At 36.0% G+C, this 22,636-nt stretch overlaps 1 protein-coding gene and 1 pseudogene across 1 annotated transcript in view; both read right to left on the bottom strand.

The window, feature by feature from the left end:
* Positions 1–17,256: 17,256 nt before the first annotated feature.
* The window catches only part of LOC106882342 (glycogen [starch] synthase), an 81,980-nt gene continuing 76,600 nt past the window's right edge, over positions 17,257–22,636 (bottom strand). Inside the window, exon 15 of the mRNA XM_089360047.1 lies at positions 17,257–17,448. Coding sequence (XP_089216173.1) covers positions 17,324–17,448 — 125 coding nt within the window. The 3' untranslated portion in view covers positions 17,257–17,323. The remainder of the gene's footprint in view (positions 17,449–22,636) is intronic.
* On the bottom strand, positions 18,265–21,721 carry LOC149133344 (histone-lysine N-methyltransferase SETMAR pseudogene; annotated as a pseudogene).

Here is a 22,636-nt window from a genome sequence, read left to right on the forward strand (position 1 = left end):
AAATAAATAACATCACTGCTCTTACTATGTATAACTGAAAGCAAGCAGTAACAAATTTACTTCCTTTCCCTATTATGTTTCTGTTGACAACATAACACAGCTGAAAGACAAGCAGTAAAATATCTGCTTTCTCTTTCTTGACCTCTCACTCATTTTTTTGTTTCATCTCAGTTTTTGATGCTTCCCTCTCAAAAATAGTAGAATACAAAGAAAATAACATCACTACTCTTACTATGACTGAAAGTAAACAGTAAAAAAATTGCTTTCTGTTGCCTTTCTTTTTGTTGACCAATTTATACTGGGAAATGCGAAATAAAAGTAAATATGACTACCATGAATCCCGTGGAAATTATAAATAATCAATTATATATTTATTTCTTTATTGCACACAAGGAAAAACAAGGACAGACAAAGTGATTAAGTCGATTACATCAAACCGCAGTGCATAACTGGTACTTATTTAATCAATCCCGAAAGGATGAAAGGCAAAGTTGACCTTGGCAGAATTTGAACACAGAACGTAGCGGCAGACAAAATACCACTAAGCATTTCACCTGGCATGCTAAGGATTTTGCCAGCTCCCCACCTTTAATCAATTATATATAGAATTATTCATTGTGGGAAAATAGTAAGGTATGCAGTGCATGTGTTGCATACATAGACCCTTTGCCCCTGATATATATATATATAGGTGTAGGAGTGGCTGTGTGGTAAGTAGCTTGCTTATGAACCACATGGTTGTGGGTTCAGTCCCACTGTGTAGTTCCTTGGGCAAGTGTCTTCTACTATAGCCTCAGGCCGACCAAAGCCTTGTGAATGGATTTGGTAGACGGAAACTGAAAGAAGCCAGTCATATGTATGTATGTATATATCAGAGTGTAAGTATCTTGAGAGAAAAGCTGAACATTAGAAGCATCAGTTGTGGCGTGCAAGAGAGACGATTGTGCTGGTATGGACATGTGGTGAGAATGGAGGAGGATAGCTGCGTGAAAAAGTGCCACACCCTAACAGTTGAGGGAACCCGTGGAAGAGGTAGGCCCAGGAAGACCTGGGCTGAGGTGGTGAGGCAAGACCTTCGTACATTGGGCCTCACCGAGGCGATGACTACGGACCGAGACCTTTGGAAATGGGCTGTGCGTGAGAAGACCCGGCAAGCCAAGTAAGATCGTTGCCAGTGCCCCTGGACTGGTTCTTGTGCGGTTGGCACATGAGATGCACCATTTTGAGCGTGGCCGTTGCCAGTACCGCCTGACTGGCTCCTGTAGGATTTTCGAGCGAGATCGTTGCCAGTGCCCCTGGACTGGCTTGTGCGGGTGGCACATAAAAGACACCATTTCGAGTGTGGCCGTTTTCGTGCGGGTGACACGTAAAAGCACCCACTACACTCTCTGAGTGGTTGGCGTTAGGAAGGGCATCCAGCTGTAGAAACTCTGCCAAATCAGACTGGAGCCTGGTGTTGCCATCCGGTTTCACCAGTCCTCAGTCAAATCGTCCAACCCATGCTAGCATGGAAAGTGGACGTTAAACGATGATGATGATGATGATGATGATGATATGTGTATATGTTTGTGTGTCTGTGTTTGTCCCCCCAATATCGCTTGATAACCGATGCTGGTGTGTTTACATCCCTGTAACTTAGCAGTTCGCAAAAGAGATCGATAGAATAAGTACTAGGCTTACAAAGAATAAGTCCTGGGGTCGATTTGCTTGACTAAAAAGGCAGTGCCTCAGCATGGCCACATTCAAATGACTAAAACAAGTAAAAGAGTAAATATAAATATATATATATATATATTTATATATATATGATGATGATGATATATATATATATATAAGTTCCTCTGTGTGTGTGCGTGTGTGTGTATGTCTTTGTGTCCCACCACTCCTTGACAACTGGTTTTGGTGTGTTTAAGTTGCCATAACTTATCAGTTTGGCAAAAGTGATTGATAGAATAAGTACCAGGTTTAAAAGCAAAAATAAGTCCATAGGTTGATTCATTCAACTAAAATTTCATCAAGGCACACGGACACACATACACATATTGATTTCAAATTTCAGCACAAGGCCAGCAAGTTTGGGACCAAAGTTAACCAATTACATTGACCCCAGTGCTTTGATCGGTACCTATTTTATTGACCCCAAATTAATAAACGGCAAATTCGACCTAGGCAGAATTTGAACTCACAAAGGAGCATGGATCATGTGGAGACCGAAAATGAGTGTATGGCAGAGGGAGTGCAGAAATGCACTCACTGTTCTCCCAGGCAAGCAATACCGGCAGTGGGATTACCACCGCAGATTTCTATAGTGGGTTGGTAGAGCATATTTTTTAAGCCTGGTACTTGTTCTATTGGTTTCCTTAGTTGAACCCCTGAGTTATGGGGACATAAATACATCAACACCAGATGTTGAGTGGTGGTGGAGGACAAACACAGATGCAAAGGCACACACAAATATATGGTGGGCTGTTTTTAGTTTTCATCTACCAAATCCACTCACAAGGTTGTGATCAGCCTGAAGCTATAGCAGAAGGCATTTGCTCATGGTGCCCATGTAGTGGGACTGAACCCAGAACCATGTGGTTGGGAAGCAAGCTTCTTACTACTCAGCAATACCTGCACCTGTTTTCTTTTCAAGTGATCAAAGAACTCAGCATGATACTGAGCAAGAATAGAGAGAAAAGAGAGGAGAACTGCTCCTTTGAAATCATATTCATTGAATTTGATGTTGATGACTTTTTTCGGGTTTGGACAATGACTGACATTTAAATCTACCACTTTTTTTATATTTGCCCTGGACTTAAAATGAGAAATTACCAGTGAGATTTTGAATGAAGAAGTTTTATCATCAGGCACATTCAGTGAGAAAAGAAACTATTTTTGCCAATCTGATATGTCGTTAGTCAAGTTACTTTTTTTTTTAATTTAAAGATATGCTTCATGAATCTCAATGTGTATAGGTGTGACTAAGGACGTTTAGGCAATCCTTCTACATGCTAGTTTTTTCGGCACTATCATGCTATTAGCTGTCAGAAGTGAAAGTGCTCACTGCTAGTGAAGTATCTGTCTGCCTGCCTGTTGCTGGCCTGTCGATTCTTTGGCTACTGCAGCTAATACGATGACTGGCCGGAGCGAGCTATATGTCTGTCTGTCTGTCTCTCTCTCTATCTATCTATTACTCGAAAGTTCGCGCGTCCGCGCTAGCTAGTCGTGAGTAGAAAACACAAATTTAATATAAAAAACATATTTCCTGAAATTACAAATTATTTAAAATATAAAAATATAATTTTCAACAGAGAGAATTTATCAAAATAGAAAACAAATGAAGTTTGAAGTTTAAAAATAATAGGATCGACCACTCACGACTAGCTAGCGCGGACGCGCGAACTTTCGAGTAATAGATAGATAGATAGAGAGAGAGAGAGACAGACAGACATATAGCTCGCTCCGGCCAGTCATGGTATTAGGTGTCAGTAGCCAAAGAATCGACAGGCCAGCAACAGGCAGGCAGACAGACAGATACTTCACTAGCAGTGAGCACTTTCACTTCTGACAGCATGATAGTGCCGTTTTTTCTTACTCTGTCAAACTGTGTTATTTTTGGGAAGAATTAGTGTCAGCTCTTATTCAGTTATATATATATATATATATATATATATATATATATAGAGAGAGAGAGAGAGAGATAGATACATACATAGATATGATAAACCCCAAGAACTAACAATACACACATATATGGCAAATCTACACAACTGTGCCCTCAGATTTTGTTTCTTTATAACTTACAGCAAAATCGAGAATTTTTGATGGAATATTCTACAAATACCTTTCAGATAGCGTAGTCAACGACTGTATTACAATTTAATGTAAAGAAAAAAAGAAGCACACACATGCATGCTGATACATATCACGTAATATGTCTACAAAATTTCAAGTTTCATTTTGTGGGTATATACGCGATATGCGTCAGTATGTATCTGTGCGAGCGCACCAATTTTGTTTTCTTCTCTTTTCCATATAAAATTCTGACATAATCGCAATCTATCGGGTTGTCCTAAAGTCTTGTCACCCTCTACCGAAAAGTAATAAGAACAATAGAGGAACAATATAATAATAATATCAAACACATGTGCTGGTTTTAGTATGTTCACTTTCCTTGACACTGTCACACATCGAGAAGGGCTGTCTGAACATCATCGTTTCGAGGCACAAAATGATGCGGCATTATGTCCCGTATGACATTTTATGAAGCTGTGCTTTGGTGATTCTTGCAAAGGCTGCCGAAACAGCATTCTTCAACAGTTATTTATTCTGGTATCGCACTTGTGAAACTCTTTCCTTGATGATAGAAAATTAAAACAATATTTACAGGTGGTGACAAGACTTTCGGACCACCCTGTATATTATCTAAAAGATATTTGTAGAAAATTTCATTAAAAGGTCCATTTTTCTGAAAGTTACGAAGAAATAAATTCGTTTGGCAGGGAATACCGATATATGTGTGGGTGTGTGTGCTACCTCTTCGTACATGTGTACTACCAATGATTAGAGTTACAAAGACGCTCCGGAAGCACGTTGAGAGTTATCTCCCTTTATATAAACACTTCTACTCCCTGCTATATTACATTTTTTAGTAATCTTTATATTAATCTTCTTTATGATAACTAACATAAAGCCTATGGATCATACAAAATCTCTCCCTGCATCCAACTAACTAGATTCTAGTTTTTTTTTCCCCCACGAGCATTATTTAATACTTTTTTTCTCTCTTTTCAATACTTCCCTTTCATCTCATACTCTCTTCCTTTCTCTCACCTTGCTATTAATGTTGACACTCAACCGGATAGAAATAACACTTCTATAATCGTCTTTATTTTTAATCATCTCTATAATTCTACTATCATTTTTTATGCCTTATTAATATATTATAATATTCTACTAATTTTTCTTCTCCTCTTTATTTCCATGTATAATTTTAATATTCTCATATATTGTTTACTACTATTACTTCTGACTTATCCAACTTTATCTCGTCCATAACTTCTCATTTCCTTTTGGTTTGCACATCGCGCTTCCTTATTTGGTATGCATCATCTGCACTTCAAAGACTTGTTTTCTCCTCTAAATTAACAGACCGACTTTTTAAACGTATCCACTCCTGTGGCCAAATATTTCTTCCTACCTTTAAACTTTTGTTGTCATTTTCTTGTCATTCCACTTTTTCATTTCTTTTAAAATTTGTTTCTTTTATTTTTCCATCTTTCTTAACTATCTCAACTTTCGTACTGAGTAAATCATGTCCATCAGAACTTGATTTAAAATAAAACGAACCTGTAAACTAGTCATTAATCTATATATATAAAAACGAGAATGTGTGTCTGTCTGTCTGTCTGTCTGTGTGTTTCCCTAAAACTCGAGAACTACACAACCAATTTCATTCAAATTTTACACATGTCTTACTTAGGGTTCCAGCTGTGTTTTAGTCCAAAAAAATTATTAACTTCTTGCAGAGTTCGAGCCCACAGCAACATCATATCGCCTCCACTATTTAAGTATTACGTGTCAAAAGTGAAACAAAAACACTCATGTCAAATACTTTCACTTTAAAAATGAAACTATTCCACTAACTGAAACAATCACATTTCGATACTGTAATGACAGATACTTTCACTTTAATGCTGTGTGTGTATATATATATATATATATATATATATATATATATATATATATATACAGAGAGAGAGAGAGAGAGAAAGAGAGAGAAAGAGAGAGAGATGAATATGTATACATATACATGTATATGTACACGTATATGTATAGATAGATATATAGATATAGATCTATATGCATACATGTATATGTATACATATGTGTAGATGTATATATATAGGTGTACATCTAATATGTACACATATATAAATGCATACAGATATCTATACATATATACACCCATACACACACACATATATATGCACACAAACACACACATTAGTCATTTGTTTTCTTATCCAAAACTACGTCAAAAGTATTGAATGGATCTTTAAGAAATTTGGAAATTGTATTCTATGCATAATGGCCATAACCCCCATGAAAATTCATATATTTTTGATGTTGATGAAATTTTAACCATACAGATTACACACAAATAAAGTAATATTTCTAAAATTTTTTCTTCTTAGAAGTTACAAAGACCCCTTCATGGGGACTTCACACCCACAATTTAGTCATTTTTCCTAAGCAAAGACGAATATAGTTGTACCATTGGTAGCTATAGGGTCACCCGAACATAACAGATGAGCATTATTTGTAATTCAACGGTACAACAGTGTAAGACTATCATTTCAGATATACTAACATTGTGATTTCTGCAATGTGGTGCATAAATTGTCAAGTAAATGAGACTCATCTTTGCCTTCACTGATTCACTTGCAAAATGATGAGTAAAATTATTTCGTTGCAGACTTCCTTTGAGTCTTTTTATTACCACTGCGACACATATAGTCCCCAGTTGGTAACATTGATTTCAAGGCCTTCCCAGATGAGTGACTGGTTGTTCTAAGACATTTATTGATTGTAAATATTTTCTGCCCAGTTACCTATCGGTAGAGTGGTCATTTGCAAACTCCAGAGGCGACACTTTCATTTCCCTTTACTCCAAACGTCACACATTGTTGTTTCTATTGAGTCATGCCCTTCCAATTGCTATAGATCCATAATGCATCTTAAAGCTGTACCTGTCACCTGTATGGTGAGGAATCCTACATTGGGGAGTAGTAACGACTAGGCTACGGTAGATGACTGATTATCGTGATGTGTATATGTATACATATAGATGTATATGTACACGTTATTCCACTGACTGAAACAATCACATTTCGATACTGTAATGACAGATACTTTCAGAGAGAGAGAAAGAGAGAGAGAGAGAGAGAGAGAGAGAGAGAGAGAGATGTATATGTATACATATAGATGTATATGTACACGTATATGTATAGATATATATATAGATATAGATCTATATGCATACATCTATATGTATACATATGTGTAGATGTATATATATATATATATAGATGTACATGTAATATGTGCACATATATACATGCATACAGATATCTATACATATATACACCCATCACACACATACACATGCACACAAACACACACATTAGTCATTTGTTTTCTTATCCAAAACTACGTCAAAAGTACTGAATGGAACTTTATGAAATTTGGAAATTATATTCTATGCATAACGGCCATAACTCCCATGAAAATTCATATATTTTTGATGTTGATGAAATTTTAACCCGAACATAACAGATGAGCATTATTTGTAATTCAACGGTACAAGTGTAAGACTACCCTTTCAGATATACTTACATTGTGATTTCTGCAATGTGGTGCATAAATTGTCAAGTAAATGAGACGCATCTTTGCCTCCACTGATTCACTTGCAAAGTGTTGAGTAAAATTATTTCGTTGCAGACCTCCTTTGAGTCTTTTTATTATCACTGCGACGCACATAGTCCCCAGTTGGTAACATTGATTTCAAGGCCTTCCCAGATGAGAGACTGGCATTCCACTTAATGTCTATGTTCCATGCTGGCATGGATTGGAGAGTTATTAATGTAGAAATATGGTATCGTAGCTACTAACAGTTGAGCGTTGCGTAGTCTAGTCAGCGTTTTTAGATTTCATTATTCTCTTTAACCCGGGCAAAGCCGGGTATTTCTGCTAGTCTATATATATAAAAATGAGAATGTCTGTCTGTCTGTGTCTGTGTGTCTGTCTGTCTGTCTGTCTGTCTGTCTGTCTGTGTGAATCCCTAAAACTCGAGAACTACACAACCAATTTCATTCAAATTTTACACATGCCTTACTTAGGGTTCCAGTTGTGTTTTAGTCAAAAAAATTATTAACTTCTTGCAGAGTTCGAGCACACGGCAACATAATATCTCCTCCACTATTTAAGTATTACGTGTCAAAAGTGAAGCAAAAACACTCATGTCAAATACTTTCACTTTAAAAATGAAACTATTCCACTAACTGAAACAATCACATTTCGATACTGTAGTGACAGATACTTTCACAGAGAGAGAGAAAGAGAGAGAGAGAGAGAGATGTATATGTATACATATACATGTATATGTACACCATTTCGATACTGTAATGACAGATACTTTCAGAGAGAGAGAGAGAAAGAGAGAAAGAGAGAGAGAGAGAGATGTATATGCATACATATAGATGTACGCGTATATGTATATATATATATATACACATATATATAGATCTATATACATACATGTATATGTATACATATGTGTAGATGTATATATATATATATAGATGTACATGTAATATGTACACATATATACATATATACATGCATACAGATATCTATACATATATACACCCATCACACACACATACACATGCACACAAACACACACATTAGTCATTTGTTTTCTTATCCAAAATTACGTCAAAAGTACTGAATGGATCTTTATGAAATTTGGAAATTATATTCTTTGCATAACGGCCATAACTCCCATGAAAATTCATATATTTTTGATGTTGATGAAATTTTAACCCGAACATAACAGATGAGCATTATTTAGAAAATGATGTCACACGTTATCGAGGCTACCATTCTTTCTGGATGTGCAAAAGGGGATGACGTCTTTATTCCAAGAATTCCTCTTACTCCATCAGGAGCAGACATTCCTTTTACATTCAGAAGACTACAATTCCCCCTTCGTGTGACTTTTGCCATGTCCATAAACAAATCTCAGGGTCAAACACTGTCTGTAGCTGGTCTTCTCTTGGAAGAGCCCTGCTTCTCACATGGACAACTGTATGTTGGCTGCTCAAGAGTGGGCAGCAAAAAAAAAACCTATTTGTATATGCTCCACAAGGGAAAACAAGGAACATAGTTTACAACAAGGTGGTATAATCACAACAGCAAGAAAGTATGTACATGATCACCTTCTTTTACGAAACTTCATTGACTTTCATATATTTATATTGATATACATATATATACGTGTGTTTGGGTGCGTGTGTGTATATACATCTCTATATATAAAGATGATGCGTAGTCTAGACGGCGTTTTTAGATTTCATTATTCTCTTTAACCCGGGCAACGCCGGGTATTTCTGCTAGTATATTAATATAGCTAACTCTTCTCTAAGTATGGCTTACTATATATTGTACAGACATGTTACCAATTCAAAGATATATTCGAACCTGTAAGAAAGCCATTTAGTGTATTTTACCGTTGGGAAATTTTCTACAAATACCTTTTAGATGTCATAGCCAACGATTATATCGGAATGGGTTCAAATATGCCTCATGCATAAGGCGGCGAGCTGGCAGAAACGTTAGCACGCCGGGCGAAATGCTTAGTGGTATATCTTGTCTTCACGTTCTGAGTTCAAATTTTGCCGAGATGGACTTTGCTTTTCATCCTTTCGGGGTTGATAAATTAAGTACCAGTTGCTTACTGCGGTCGATCTAATCGACTCGCCCCCCCCCCCAGATTTCGAGCCTTGGCCTAGAATAAAAAATATGCCTCAAGCATTTGAAGTAGTAAAAAGTTTGTATCTATACACACATTATTGCTTAGCGTTGTCACCCTGTACTATATATAACATTACTACGAACAAGCATAATAATTTGAAATTTTGATACAAGAGCAGCAAATTTAGGAGGTAGGGAATAGTCAATTACATTGACACACCTGTGCTTAGCTGGTATTTATTTTACAGTTCCCAAAAGGATGAAAGGCAAAATTGATCTAGGTAGGATCTCAATTCATATTTAAAAGAACTGGAACAAATAATACAAAGTATTTTGCCTGATACTTTAGCATTTCTACCACTCCAACGCCCTAAATAGGTGCAAAGCCTGAAGTTTGATTTATCAACCCCTGCCCTTCAAAAAAAGAAGAAAAAAAACTTCTTATCTAGTGCCTGTTTAGGGCGTTGGAATGGCTGAATCGTTAAAGTGTTCGACAAAATGTCTTGTGATATTTGTTTAGTCTGCCCCTTAAGTGTACCCATAACAACTTTGGTCTCAGAACTAATAATATCCTACAAATGCATCAAAACCAGAAACCTCATTCATAACACACCACAAACGTGAGTTTAAGAACAAATTGCAGATGACCAACATGAGATTTAAATTTGACTGTAAAACTGAAAGTTACCAACTTGAGTACTTTAGCTCTTACTTTGGACAGAGTACAACATTCTCACATAGGCTCACCATGTACTTGACCATTACATAACATTACACTACAAAATAAATTTGAATAGAAAATACTAGAGGAAAATACTTCAGTACTTCATAAAATTCCACTTAAAAATAGAAGATTAATTAAGGAAAACACTCATGTTAGAATAGATTACGAAAATTAACACACAAATACACACATTAAAAAATGAACATGTGGCTATTAATGGTTAAAATTTGATTGCAACAAACAGTTCATGTGACTGCTGAGGCATGAAGCTAATGATTAAAAGACCTTTGGCAGAGAAGTGAAACATAATTCAACCAGCATAAAGAAACAACACAGACACCAAATACATTCATTTCTTGAAAATGAGATTGTGAAGGTGTGGAAATGTTGAAGAAAAAAATAGAAAAAATCTAAAATAAAAAAGATGAAACTCGAACATAGTCGTGTATTTAATGAAGCATGTAGAAAAAAAAGCTGTTCCCTATATAAATACAATAAGATACATAAAAGCATGCATATATAAACATTTACATATGTACAAACACACATACACACACGTATATATATATATATATATATATATATATAATCATAAATATATAGGGATTGACAGTAACCTGCTTCTCCAACATACTGAGAATTCAGAAATAGCAGTCAAAGAACTACTGATTTCAAAACTACAAATTATTACTCCAGATTGATAGCGATATTTTTGAATTATTAATTTTATTACTAATTGACGATTCCCTGCCCTGCATATCTATATATATATATATATATAGAAAGAGAGAGAGAGAGAGAGAAAGTCAGTTGATGAGATCCAGTGATACTCAATATACAAAACACTTAGGAGCGCTCAAATGATTTGAACTTACACTCCAAAGTCCTTATCAAGGACTAATTCTGCGGAGTAAAGAGTGACTATAAGAGGAATCCAGGTAAGCAGATATGGAGATAATGATGCAAATAAACAGATAAATGGCTTGCACTTGGTATATAAAATATACATAAATGCATCTTTCTCCACTCAGATAACTTAGTACATACTAAGTAGTTTTGGTTGAATAAAGATGTATATACCTATGCATATTTTATATATCTAAGCCAAGCATTTTATCTATTTACATCATTATCTCTGTATATAGATATATGTATACACATGCATGTATGCACACACATAGACATACATTTATTTAAAACCACCCTGCTATACTTGTACATGCAGGAGGGGATGGGGTCTGGATCTAGCCCCCTTTCTTTTCTATCTGACATAACAAATATTACCCCCACCCCCACCCAACTGATTCTCATCTCCTAACACCTATTACACCCCTACCTATGGTACTACTCAGCTACTGTAATCATCTGAAAGCATAATCAATACATTACATTCCCTTCCTTCCAGCCAACCTTGATCCCTCCTCCCCTCACCCTCTCTGGAACCACTTCCATTCCTCATTATCATTCTGCCTGCACTATTTCTACCAAGCACTTCCTTACTGTGCCTTCTGCCATTGCTCTCTTTCCTCTGCTATACTCCAATCTTCTCTTGTTTACTATTATTCCCAATGCCCTCTTATGTACTGCTATCATCATGCCCATATGCACCTCTATATCTCCCTCTTCACTGCTGTACACCTTGCACATTATTCCCCTACTTTCTCATCTATTCTCCTCCCTGAACCATACCTGTACCTCACACTTTACCCCTCTCTATACTAGTATTCCTCTTCAACCATACCTCCATCCTTGTTCATCACTTGCTATATTCACCTCTATCCCCATCTTTAACCATCTGTCATTCTTCCCGTCACACTCTTAAGAAAGTATCCACTCTCTCATCCCCTCCCATGACCCACTGTCTATATCCTCTCTTATGCTCACCTTCTTGTTGTTTGAGAATTTGCTTTAGCACCCCATTACTACCTCCCTTTTATCTTCTTCAGTTATGTAGGGTTTTAGTTGTGTATGGCTGGTGATTAAGAGAGGTAGGGAAGTGTGGTAATGTTGTTGCTAACATGTTGTGATTGTATAAGATAGCAACATTACTATTAGCACTTCAGACAAAATGCTTAGCAGCATTTTGTCCATCTTTACATTGAGTTCAAATACCACCAGGGTTGACTTTGCCTTTCATCCATTCAGAGTCAATAAACTAAGTACCAGTTGAACACTGAGCCTCATGTAATTGATTTACCCCTCCCCCGAAATTGCTGGCCTTGTGCCAAAATTTGGAACCAATATGTTGTGATTATGTAAGGTGGTGAGCTGGCAGAATCGTTAGCACACCAGGTAATATATTTAGTAGCATTTCGACTGTCTTTACAGTCTGAGTTCAAATTCCATCAGGGTCAACTTTGCCTTTCATTCTTTCAGGGTTGGTAAAATAAATACCAGATGAACACTGGGATTGATGTAATTGACTTACTTTCTCTCCCAAAATTGCTGGCCTTGTGCCAAAATTTGAAACCAATATGTTGGGATTGTGTCCTTATATTGTTGAAGTAAACAAGACTGGCATGATCCTTTTTGGAGGATGTTTTTTGTAGTGTCTATTCATAGAGTAAGTACAGGATTGGTGTGAAATATCCAGGTTGCATGTAGATGGCTCTTAGGCATGGAAAGTTGTGGAGGAATGAAGAGTGATTCATCAGTGTAAGAGGTGATAGAATGTGAGTGAGATATGCATGTATTAGAACATGTGACAATGGGGAAATCTGGTAGGAAGCCACTGGCCCAATGGATAAGAGGTAGATGGCGGTCAAAGATGGCCTGTTTTGCTAGGAGATTTGCATACCAGATGTAATCAAATGCTTTGCTGCTGTTGAGTGTAAAATTTTCCAAATACCTCCTAGTATAAAACATAAGAGAATAGATTTTCTGTAGATTTTGCTTTATGGAATCTGTACTAGTATTCGTTGGTGAATGAAAAATAGTCAAGGTGTTGGAGAAGGTTGTTATTGATAGCTGTTTCTGTCATCATAGACATGTTGGATGTGAGTATGTTAGAGTGATTATTGAATGGTCGAAGGTGTTACCTTTCCTGGGAATGGGATACATTGTCATGCATTTCCAAAGGCTGGGATTATCCTTGAACAGAAAGAGAGAGATTAAAGAGTTTAGTAGGAGCTAGCTCTGTAAGGTTTGATTATGTATTCCACACTTGTCTGCACTTTAATGATCCAGTTGCTGTTTCTTTAACCTGTCACACATGAATGCAGATGAAGCCAGCCTTTACCATCTCTTAACATTCTGCACATAATCCTCACACCTCGTGTCACAAGCACATTACTCTCATGAATATGCAAGCTAGACTTCATATCAAGTAGCCTAGACACCCGTCTGTTCATTCATTTTCTCTGCCCCTATTCCTGGGAGGGTTTGTGAGGACAGAGTCCTCAGGTGTCTTCTCCAAAGGGTCATATTAGAAACAATTTTCATTACACTTTCTGGCTGAATTCTCAAGTGCAACCAACTGAGACTGGATATTATCCAACCATCTTATTATTTGTCTACTCCTAGGTCTCCTGTCTGTTGGCTTGGCTCAAAGAACCCATCTTGCAGTTCTTCCCTGCAACATTCTAAAATAACTATAAACATTGGTCTCAAAAACATCATTCAATGCAAATCTAGATTTCTTATTCAGAACCAAAGCAGTCATTATTCACATTAATGAATAAATCTCACAATGCCACATATTCTTTCTACACATGGACATCACACAGCTTAAAACCCTCAAGGATTCTTTAAATACTGATCCTCACAATTTCTCATGATGTTTCGTGGTCACTATACATATGTATTCCAAAGCTTAGGTTTGTTCTTTGGAAGAGAAAACATTTGTTTTGTTTTGTTTCCCTATAAAATATAATTGTAACCCACATGACTGTGTGGTACGTAGCTTGCTTCCCAACCACATGGTTCCGGGTTCAGTCCCACTGCGTGACACCTTGGGCAAGTGTCTTCTACTATAGCCTCAGGTCAGCTGAAGCCTTGTGAGTAGATTTGGTAGACAGAAACTGAAAGAAGCCAATTGTATGTGTGTATATATATATATATATATTGTCTGTGTGCCTGTGTTTGTCCCCCCCCCCCACCATTGCTTTACAACTGCTGTCGGTGTGTTTACGTCCTCATAACTTAGCAGTTCGGCAAAAGAGATCGATAGAATAATTACTAGGCTTACAAAGAATAAGTCCTGGGGTCAATTTCTTCGACTAAAGGCAGTGCTCCAGCATGGCCCAAATGACTGAAACAAATAAAAGAATCAAAGACAAAAAAACTGGCAACATCAGTTCCAAGGATGAGGTTTTCAGTCGATCTAATCAACAGAACAGCTTGCTCATGAAACTAACATGCAAGTGGCTCAATATTCTAGAGTAATGTAGTTCTCAAAGAGATTCAGCATGACAAAATGTGACAAGGCTGACTCTTTGAATTGCAGGTACAGCTCATATTTGCCAGCTGAGCAGACTGGAGCAATGTGAAATAAAGTGCCTTGCTCAATATGCTACCAGGAATTGAACTCACAACCTTGTGATTGTGAGCCAACTATTCCTAACCACTAAGCCAAGTGCCTTCACTAACCCACTGGACAATGACACTGTTATATGTGTTAAATATCTGAGACTGCCTTGTATAGTAAGCACTCAGGTTATTAATAAATATTTTATCACCAGCTTACTACAATTACTAACCCGTAAATTTTTTTGTTTTTCATTATTAGTGTGCAAAAAGGGACCAAAGCCAATCGCTTTTGCAGACTCCCTGAGAATAGACCCTATCATGGCCAGGCCTGGCTAACTTGAATTACATTGCAGGCCACTTTAATCACAGAAAGTTTTTTGAGAACCGCTTGTATACTGACAGAATTGAAAGCATTTTACTTTCTCATACTATTATTACAATAATGAATGAATGATCATTGATTGAACATGAAATATTATCGTTGCAAAAATAATATCTTTCATTATTACTTTTCATCACAGTCTTTAATTTTTGATAAAATTTTGAAAATGTTTGTTTAAATAAACCCATTTCAAGAAAGTATCAAGCAGGCCGCAAGATAAAAGTCTGTGGGCTGCATACAGCCTGTGGGCTGCATACAGCCTGTGGGCCTCAATTTGGCCAGCCCTGATTGTAACCAATCCTGTGAATCAATCCAAATGTGTATATTACATATCCTCATGATGCACTTACCTCCCCTCTTCATAAAACTCACCTGGTGACCACTTATTAAAGCTCAAAGTAAATGCTTGGTTTCATTCCTGCTGGAACGTCATCTCCTTGGAACTTCTGTACTGTAGGCATCAGCCATAGAAGTTTAAGTGGACGATCAACTTAATCAGTCTGTATGACAATAATCATAGATATTACTCTTTCTCTCTATCTGAAGGAAGAAGCACACTCTAAGATGTAGAGCAGTATATATTAAAAACGGAGAAGGTCACTTTTTGTGATTCCCTTATTTTTCCCATCCACAAAGGGCTTAGCTTTATGGCGTATCATCAGATCCCAATAAAAAGTGGAGTAGCTGACTTCAAATCGCACCATATTTATGAGAGACCCATGATTTCTGTAAATATGTACAGGTGTGGCTCTTTATGGACAAGCCAAATATGTTCATGATAAACCCTTTATGGACAGAAAACCTAAGGTAATCCCATAAAATGGTCTTCCCCATTTTTAATATCCCTGACCACTACATTTATATATTTTTTCTCCTTGTTTCTTTCTGTGTTCCTTTCAGTTGAAGAGCGTAGGCTCGAAACGTCAAAGACTTTCTCTATTCCCGAGCGTTAAACTAATACAGCCATTTGTTGTTTACACCACCTGTCTTCGTCTGTTGTTTTTTTCGTAAATTCTCCTATATATATATATATATATATATATATATATATATATATATATATATATAAGGTTGAGGAGGGTATTGGATTTAACCAAACCCCGGAGGATACAGGTAATACCGAGTAAGTGCTGTATACCGATTAGTTTGCCCCAGTCGTTGTATGAATAGGATTCGGTATTATAAGTTGTGTATTAGCGTGTGTATATGTAAATATATAAAAACAAAAAGATAAAGAGAGCAAAGGTAAGGTTGAAGAATTTTATGGATAAGACTCTAGCCATAAAATTCTTCAACCTTACCTTTGCTTTCTTTATCTTTTTGTTTTTATATATTTACATATATATATATGTATGTATGTATGTATATATATGCATGTGTATGTGTGTGTGTGTATATATATGTATAGATATAAACATAATTAAGGGATCAGCAACAGTTGCTTCACCACATACTGAAGTTCAGAAATAGCAGAACTAGAATATCATACTGATGAGGAAATGAAAAGTTTTCACTTTTCTGATCCAGAAACGCGTCTATGATTAACTAAGACTGGTTAGTTTCGTTATTTTTTTCTTCTTGTTTTGCCTTTGTGAGTTACAAGTATTGCTATCTGTTGGAGTTTTAGCACTTTAGCTGCTATTTCTGAACTTCGGTATGTGGTGAAGCAACTGTTGCTGATTCCTTAATTATGTTTATAAATTTATAAGAACTTTTAAATAAGTTCTTCACTGATAATGGTGTTTACATACCGAAGGGCTTGGTAAAAATTATTAATTATTAATTTATTAATAAATTAATAATCCTTTACCCTTTTATTTGTAATAATTATGTATAGATATATATATCTATATATGTATGTATATGTGTATATATGTGTGTGTGTGTATATTTATAATATATATATATGTGTGTATATATATATATATATATATATATATATATATAATTTGATATCTAGATGTTATTGAAATGCAGGGGCACACAAAAACGATACCAATCTACATCCCAATGTGATCTAAAAAATTTCCTTTACTTTCCTGAGTAAAGACATAAAAAGTATCTCAGGAATGTCCTCACCTAAATATTTCAGCATACCATTGTCATTGTTCACTTAGTGAACATCAACTACTTTCCCAGTCATAACCGTGGATTATTTCTAATATATAAATTAAATATTTATTCCGCATAATGAAGGATTTCCTTCTAATATTTTTAATGAAATAAATCTACTCAGCTAAACTGAGTCTGAATTCATTTACTGGTAATATGCTTCTGTCCAAAGGCTCACCTGAATAGTTTTCTAAAGTGTTATGCTTTAAAATATCCTGACGTAGTTTTGCATTAAATTTTTCTGAAAAGAAAAAAACGTACATATGTTATTTATCATATTTTAATATATAGCATATGAATACATACATTTGTACATACATACATACATACATACATACATACATACATATGTACACACACACACAAATACATACATACACACACATATACATATACAATGTCTCTTCAAAAAGCAAAGAAAAAGAGGATAACTATAGACAGCTGATTTGAAAATTTCAGCTTCTATGCTCAGATTATAAATTTACCTTTATACTAAATACTGATAATAAATAGTGCACTTGGTTTTGTGAATAGATCCATAAATAACAACCTGGAAAAGTTAGGGTTTTCAGAAAAAGAAATTAACCAGCTAATTCGCCCATTACAAACAGAATTTATAAGCTGAACAGTAAGAATATACAAGACCTTTCTTAAGTTTAAAACATGAATTTATATATATATATATATATATATATATATATATATATATATATATATATATATATATATATATATATATATATATATATATATATATATGTATGTATGTATGTATGTATATATATCTCTATATATATATATATGGTAAAGCGAGTTGTCACATTGAAGTGGCAAGTGATATATATTTATATATATATATATATATATATATATATATATTGATCATCCATAAAAACAAACCTGAAAAGAAGTTATAGAGCTTTATGGTGTATCATCAGATCCCAAAACCTGTTGGCTAAAGGCCTCTCTAGAGAGGCCTTCAGCCAACAGGTTTTGGAATCTAATGACAAGCCCTTTATGGACATGAAACCTAAGGTAATCCCATAAACCGGCCTTATCTAATTTTAATATATATATATATATATCAGGAGCGTATATTCTGGATGTGTTAGGTGTGCACTGTACACCCATTGAAAATAGCAAATTCATTATAAATATTAACCTTATTCGTTAATTTCATTACATATCATAATGGAAAACTTTTGTTATATCCCTGTTTGAAATTTGGTGGTGGGTGTCCTGAAATAACACTGCACACCTCACAGTGTATTGTATCATAATATGGTGCCAGGTGTATTGTAGGACAATGGAAGAAAGGCAAAAAGTCGATGGTGAAGTGTGTGCGACAGCTTTGACAGCACGCTCGCATGCACATTTTCATGGCAAGTAGTGGTACGGTTAAATTAATTTAAAATTCCTAAACTAAAACTAATTTTTTTTTTACAATAATTGTACATTTAAATTAATTTAAAATTCCTAAGGCAGAGCTAATTTTTTTTTACAATAATTTTTTTCTTACAATATCATCATATAACTCTGATCTTAATTTGTTTTCAAAACTAATAATACACTTTTAGAAGTGAGAAACAAAACTTAAGTCAGTTCAAATTCTGGTGCTGTTAGTGCACCAAACTCTACAAGTTTGAGCAGTATCAGCTGTTTCCTCATTTGTCACTGAAAATGATTCGATGTGAAAGGTTGTGCATGGATATTTTGTTTAGTAAATTTTGTGATTTTCTTAGTTGTGTGCTTAGGAATTTTATTTGATATTTAATTAGTGTAGATCTGAAACATGTATTCATATTTTCAATAGAAATATAGTTTGTATGCTTAATTTGACTAATATACAGAAAGTGTGTCAATAGCCACCTGGAGATGTCTTCCTGGGGCTACAAGCTACAGAAGCATCAACCCTTAAGGGTTAGCCACATTTAGGTGGCAAATATACTTCATGATGTCATGCAGCTATTGTTTATACCTTGCTCAGAGATTTATTATTGCTTGTTTCCAACTTTTTGAGATCAGTGACTTTTTGTCACTGGAAAAGGTATATATATATTTGCATTGAGAACCACTTCCCATCATCAACCGGTGTGTCACCCTTCTGTGTTCGGCTACTGTTGCTCAGTGAGTTTATTTGGTTAATGCATTTTTGTTATTGATTTATCTGTTGAAATTGTTACGTTTGAGCTCTTGTTGAAATTGAACTGTTGTCGTCGTTTTGACGAAAATTTTCGCCCTGCGGGGCAGAAAATAGTTTTTTGCACAACTGTTTTGGACTGTTTTTGTACTCGTTGCAGGATAAAAAATTAATTTTTGTCATTTTTGACAAAAATATTTATGCTTTTCTTTGGAATTCAGAAGCCAATTGTAAAAATGGAATCAAATTTGCTTTCAAATATGAAGATTTCCTGGCAATGAGAGAAAGTAACCAAGTTGGCAACCAGGAAGAAAAGGAAAAACCCAGTTTCTCTGCTGCTGTTGGTGGTAATTTTTGTGACTTGGAGGTGTCAAAGGAACAACTGTTTAAATTTCAAAACCTCATCAAAAAAAGTGGCAGCAAAACAAAACTGTTGCCACAACAAGATATGTTACAGAACTTAACTACCAGAATGGTAGTCTATAAAATATATTAGGTTGTCAAGAAAGTTCTTGTGGTTTTTAACCTTTAAATTCAGATGCACATATCTCGGCTCAAACAAAACTTTTTTAATCGAAATAAGCTCCATCAGAATCAACACACTTTTGCCAATGTGAAACAAGCTTATTATGGTGCGTTCTGGTGGCGATGAAGTCATTGAAGGTGTGTTTGGCATCGTCTTGGTTTTTGAAGCATATCTCAAGCAGGAAGGTGTCGAGATGCTTGAAAAAGTGGTAGTCGGTAGGTGAGAGGTCTGGTGAGTATGGCAGATGAGGCAGAGTTTCATAGCCCAATTTGTTCAACTTCTGCAAGGTCAGTTGTGCGATGTGCGGCTGAGCGTTGTCATGGAGAAGAATTGGTCCTTTTCTATTGACGAATGCTGGCTGTTGCTGTCGGAGTTTCTTATGCATTTCATCCATTTGCTGACAGTACTTCTCCGCCGTAATGATTTCGCCTGGATCCAAAAAGCTGGGATGGATGAAACCAGCCAGAGACTACCAAACAATCACCATGACCTTCTTTTGGCACAACTTTGGCTTTGGGAAGTGCTGTGGAGCTTCGTTGGCATCCATCCACTGAGCTGAGCATTGCCAGTTGTCGTAAAGAATCCACTTTTCATCACAAGTCACAACCCAGTCAAGAAACGGGTCATTCTTGTTACGTAAAAGAAGGGAAATCAACACTTCAAAACGGCGTTTTTTTGGGTTGTCGTTCAATTCATGCTGCACCCATTTCTCAAGTATTTTTGTTTTTCCAATCTCTTTCAAGTGGTTGGAAATTATTGCATACATTACGTCTAATTCAGAAGCAAGCTCTCAAACATTTGTGCATGGATTGGCTTTGACTAAGGCTCTTTGTTCATCATTGTCAACATCCGATGGACAACAACTACGCTTATCATCTTCAAGACTCTCATCACCACTATGAAATTTCTTGAACCACCATTATGCTGTACATTCATTAGTGGTTCCTGAGCCAAACGCATCATTGATATCACGAGCTGTTTCAGCAGCTTTTCAGCCTAGCTTGAGCTGGAATAAGAAAATTGTGTGAATTTGCTTTTTATCCATGTTGTATTCAACATTCCGGAAAAAATGGCCTAATTATTCAAAAAGTAAAAGAGTAACATGATTAGACAGAGCGAAAAATGCGCTTTAAAATTATATATAAAGTCAAAATAATTTAACAAAAATTAATTTGAAAATACATCATTTAAAACCAAAATTTTAAATTCCACAAGAACTTTCTTGACAACCTAATATAACCGGAAGGAAAAAAGAATTATGTCCTGCGAGGAATGAGGTGGTGGAAAAGTGCCTCACCCCCATGTGGGGAAAAATTACCTATGTCGGTTGAGGACCAAGAAGTGCCACTGTTGAGGCGCAATTTGAGAATGCTGAAACAGCAAAAGAAATATCAACCCAAACTCTAAAAAGTGATGAGATAATGTTGCTCCTGACCTACCTAGGCAGGAGAACTGCAAAAATAACTATAAAGGAAATACCAGCTGGTTACGACGTAACATGGATGGCAGCGGCCGTAATTTATGATGCAGAGGAGGATATAATAATACTCCAGATGAAAACGAGAGAGGCTCTAAACTGGAAAGGCCAAACACTTGAGATTGTGGTTCAAGCCTCAAATGATGTGCTTGAATTGAGGCCAGACTGCATTTTTATAGGGGAGGGACTAAGCGCCAGAGTATCAGTCGAGGGGCGTACAGCCAGATGTTTTAAGTGTGGAGAAAAAGGGCAAGTCCACTTGGACTGTGAAAAAATAAACAAAAAACAAAAGTAAAAAAGAAAATAATAAGAAAATGATGGAAAGCATCACAGAAAGTATCACAGGAAAAGCAGAAGAAAGGAGTAAACAAAATGTAGAAAACACACAACAGAAGGAAGCCGAAGAGGAAATGGAATTTACCACATGATTTCACATAAAAGAAAAAATGCCCATTGCCCAGACTCCCCTCCCCTGACAAAGAAAATATCTACACAAAACGCAAACACACAGAAAAACTCCCCAATCCACCCCCAAGTCGAAATTTGGGATTTGCAGAGGGTCAAAGTTGGTAACAAAAGCAGGACAGTGGAGACATACAACAAACCAAATGAAAACAAACATGGAGGGCCATTAGGCCAGATGAGGTAAGGTATATATATGTATATATCTATGTATGTATGTATGTCATCATCATCATTGTTTAACGTCCGCTTTCCATGCTAGCATGGGTTACACGACAGGCTTCTTTCCACCTAACAAATTCACTCACAGGGCTTTGGTCAGCCCGAGGCTATAGTAGAAGACACTTGCCCAAGGCGCCACACAGTGGAACTAAAACTGGAACCATGTGGTTGGGAAGCAAGCTTCTTACCACACAGCCACTCCTGCACCTATACATATATATATACATATATACATCTCTCTCTCTCTCTCTCTCTCTATATATATATATATATATATATATATATATATATTGTGTGTGTGTTTGTATGAATGCTTTCCTACCTGGAGACACACAAACACACATGTACATATGTACATAAAGAAACACTTAAACTGATGGTCTGAAGAGTAGCTTGTGGTCTACCACTCGTTTCAATAATTACTACTTCTGAGGTTCTGCTAGCCAAGAAACATATGTAGCCTGAATTTTATCTACTCCAATCCCTAATTTTTGAATGTTTATATACATATACAGTTGCTAACTGTGAACTATAAAATAGACTTTTTACAGCTTATCATACTTCGATACTGGGAAAATTCACAACCTTCTGCACCATTAAAC

Source organism: Octopus bimaculoides, chromosome 11 (genome assembly GCF_046866305.1).
Source record: "Octopus bimaculoides isolate indiv1 chromosome 11, ASM4686630v1, whole genome shotgun sequence".
NCBI lineage: Eukaryota > Metazoa > Mollusca > Cephalopoda > Octopoda > Octopodidae > Octopus > Octopus bimaculoides.